This window comes from Trichoplusia ni, chromosome 18 (genome assembly GCF_003590095.1).
Source record: "Trichoplusia ni isolate ovarian cell line Hi5 chromosome 18, tn1, whole genome shotgun sequence".
NCBI lineage: Eukaryota > Metazoa > Arthropoda > Insecta > Lepidoptera > Noctuidae > Trichoplusia > Trichoplusia ni.
The window spans coordinates 4,996,442-4,999,890 of NC_039495.1; the positions used below are offsets into that span (position 1 = coordinate 4,996,442).

Sequence of the window (3,449 nt, forward strand, 5' to 3'; positions counted from 1 at the left end):
ATAAATGTAATTGACAAGTAGATTGAGAAGAGAACAGGTTTTTATCGTAACGAATGTGTTTGTAATATTTTGCAGATTGATTTATGTACATGGAAATTTGTTTTATTATTTGCATGGTACAGAGATTGGAGTAACATTTGCTTCTTCCAAGTTGCCCGTATTATAGATCATACTGCTAAAATAAGGGGATGCAGAAGTTGCCGGCGTCGTTTCATTTTTTTTTGTTTAACCTATTGAAATATACGTTAAATAATTAGTAAATGATAAATACAGCAATAAATATAAATGCAGATACACACAAAAAATATATTTTATGTTCTATTGTTGCATGCTTATTTCCTTTAAAAATACACATAATATTGTTATTCTAAACGATCTGTTTTTATTTACACAATTTATAGTAAATATACAGAATGTCAGTAAGTGTTACATTTTTATAAAGCGATGTGATATCCTCGCCTCAGATTGCGATATACGGAAAAAAATAATTTGTAAATTATTATAACTTTTATTAACATAAAATATTTTTTTTGACTTTACTTCGCCAAGACCCTTGTTTCCCATCCCTCTCGTTCAATGAATTTCAGTTCGATTCCCCCCATCGGCTGAGTGACAACGGGTTTTGGATCAAAGTTTACATCCGTCTTCATGCCTGGTGGTAGTTCCACTCTATATTTCTTCAAAATCGTTATGAGACCAGCCATCATCACCATTTTAGCGAATCTCATACCTGCAAGAAAAATAGCGAAATTTCATTCATTGCAATATAATCAGTAAATATAAGGTTTTTTTGGAACGATAAAGGTAGGTAGTAGATCACCCAGGGAAGTACCAAACCAAGAACATTTTTTGTTATCAAAAGTATAAGTTCCCAAACCTTATTAATGAACTTTAATAAGTAATATTTTGACTGTATTACATTTTACCTTGAAATATGATTTAAGCGGTTTGTTTATAAGATGGAATGATAACTTACCTATACAAATCCTCGGACCTTCACCGAATGGCATGTACGTGTAGGGCTTGATGTTGCGCTTCTCCTCGCCGTAGAACCTCTCCGGCCGGTACTCCTTCGGTTCAGGGAAGTATTCCGGGTTGTAATGCAACTGGTACAGCGGTAGAAATATTCGCATGCCCTTGTCGATCTTCACACCTGATGGGAACACGTAGTCCTGTACAGTCTCTCGACCCACCATGCCCAGCACCGGGTACAGGCGAAGCGTCTCGTCCACGCACGCATCCAGGTACAAAGACTCCGCAACACACTCATACTTAAGCTTGTTTCCATGACGACGCAAGTATTCATCCACTTCTTCAATCGCTTTAACCTGCTTTACAGGGTTCTTTGCTAATTCAAACAATGTGAACATCAATGTAGTCGATGTTGTTTCAAAGCCGGCGACGAAGAACAGAACACACTGCGCTATCAAAAACTCGTCATCTATATCCAAAGTTACTTTCGATGCCGAATCGGACTTCAGATTGTTCAAACTGTCTCCGACCAACTTGTTTTTCTTCATCTTCAACATGTAATCAATGAAGTCGTTTCGAGTTGTAGGTTCATAGTTTCGCGAGTTGAAAATTTGGGTTAGCAGTTTATTGAAGAAATCATCAATTTCTTTTGAAAACACCGTGAATCCCAAACCGTAGAAGAGCGATGGCCAAATAGTTTTACATACATTTCGGAAAGCAGCAGCAGGTGAAGATTCAGTGACGAGCTCCCCCATGTGATTGAAAACGTTATTTTCCGTGTTCACCATAGCTTGCGCTTCCACTCCAAACGCGCTGGAACAGATGCAATCCATTGTGTACCTCGTCAAAATTATCTTCACATCGAGGCCCTTTGATGTCTTCGCTTCTTGGTCCAGCATGTTTTCAAGTACAAAAGAACAATTATCGATCAAATGGAACATTTGTTTCATTTTCGAGGAGGAGAAAATAGGAGACAGATTTTGACGTAGAGCCTTCCATCTGTCACCATAAGTGAAGAAGAGGTTACGTGTGAACATTTCCTTGTGAGAGTGTTCTGAGACTTCGCGGCCACTGAAGTAGTAGAAGTCCTTTGTAGTGACCAGTTTGATTAACTCAGGGTCTTGAACGATGAGGGAGGGTTCTGTTCCATAGTAAGCGCCGATGAGGGGTGCGTCAGGGAAAGTCTCACATAGCTTCCGAGTATTCTCTCCCAAGTTCTCCTTTTGTAAAATGAAGTTTTCATAGTTTCCAAAGATTGTTTTTGGTTTTAAATGTGGAACATTCCTCTTCTCCCAATACGTGAACTTACGTCTGGAAAAGTGGTACACAGAGTACGCTATCACACTTAGCGTGATCAGCAGAAGAGTCGCGATCATCTCTTGAGAGGCCCAAGATCTAACTGCTTTGTAATTACATTTCAATTTTTATACTTGTATCATTATCGATGTGTCGTCGAATGGCCACACTTTTGAAAAACATCAGGATATTCATGCAGCACATTCTTGTAAGCAAAATCTAGAATCTTGATTTTTGAGTAGCCGTAACCGTCGATTTTTCTACTCTGTCCTTAAGTGGTATGCTGTTGTTGTGGTATGCGTTCATGTTTTCTATAAATCTCAGTTCTCTGGACAGAAGACTGTCACTACTCATTTAAAAATAAAAAGTTAAGTAATTACAAACACTGGAATTCTAATTATACACAAGCTCTTTAAAGAAAATGTGAAGATACGATCTTGAATGCTACTGTTAAAACTATTCTACAATTTTAATTTAATACAGTCCCGCTTAAAAAAAAAACATCATGGTCGTACTAGCTGTTCTTAGATGTAAATCGTTAGTCATCCTGATTTGGCAGTTTAATAGGTTGTTAGTGCATTTATTGCTATAGTTGAAACTATCTTATCGTTTTCAGTAAGCAACATATTTTATGTAAATAGTAAATTACGCAGTACGATGTTTCGAGATTGAAAAGTTTATCGTTGTTTTTGAATCGAATTTAATCTTGTAAGTAGCTATTCTCTGTACTAGTTGAAGAGAAGAGTTGCTATGGTAATGAGAAGCATGACACTACCAACCAATACGAAAACAAATATAGTTATTTAATTATTATTTTTATACACGGTGATTTTTTTGTCGTCTTACAAAAGCAGACCAGTTCATGTATCCGACGTAAAATACCCCTAGGCGCGATTATTATTTTTTTATCATCAACTAAAATAATAAGTACGAAGAAAAATTAAACAAGAGGAATCGATGGATTTAAAAATGATAAAAACGCCGCCGCCCGCACCCCTCACTATTGTTACAAGGCTCGGACCGCGCTCGCAACAGAGCTGTGTTTCTAAAAAACTACGAATTGCATCATAATATTGAATAAAAATTGCATTTTAAATTTATTCAAATCTCATAAATACCTATTTTTTTTATCATGAACGTGTTCTAGTCATTGAATACACGAACTGGGCTGCTTTTGTAAG

At 36.8% G+C, this 3,449-nt stretch overlaps 1 protein-coding gene across 1 annotated transcript; it reads right to left on the reverse strand.

The window, feature by feature from the left end:
- Positions 1-386: 386 nt before the first annotated feature.
- On the reverse strand, positions 387-2,492 carry LOC113503025 (cytochrome P450 6B2-like). The gene is made up of 2 exons (XM_026884809.1): positions 977-2,492; positions 387-730 (listed from the first exon to the last, which is right to left on the reverse strand). The coding sequence occupies exons 1-2, from the start codon at positions 2,346-2,348 to the stop codon at positions 537-539; spliced, it is 1,566 nt and encodes a 521-aa protein (XP_026740610.1). The 5' UTR covers positions 2,349-2,492; the 3' UTR covers positions 387-536.
- Between the last annotated feature and the right edge of the window lie 957 nt (positions 2,493-3,449).

Excerpts from the sequence above, each read along its gene's own strand:
- LOC113503025 (XM_026884809.1), bottom strand. The coding sequence starts at position 2,348 with ATGATCGCGACTCTTCTGCTGATCACGCTAAGTGTGATAGCGTACTCT. Across the intron at positions 731-976 it reads AGGTCCGAGGATTTGTATAG|GTATGAGATTCGCTAAAATG; the intron begins GTAAGTTATCAT and ends TTTTTCTTGCAG.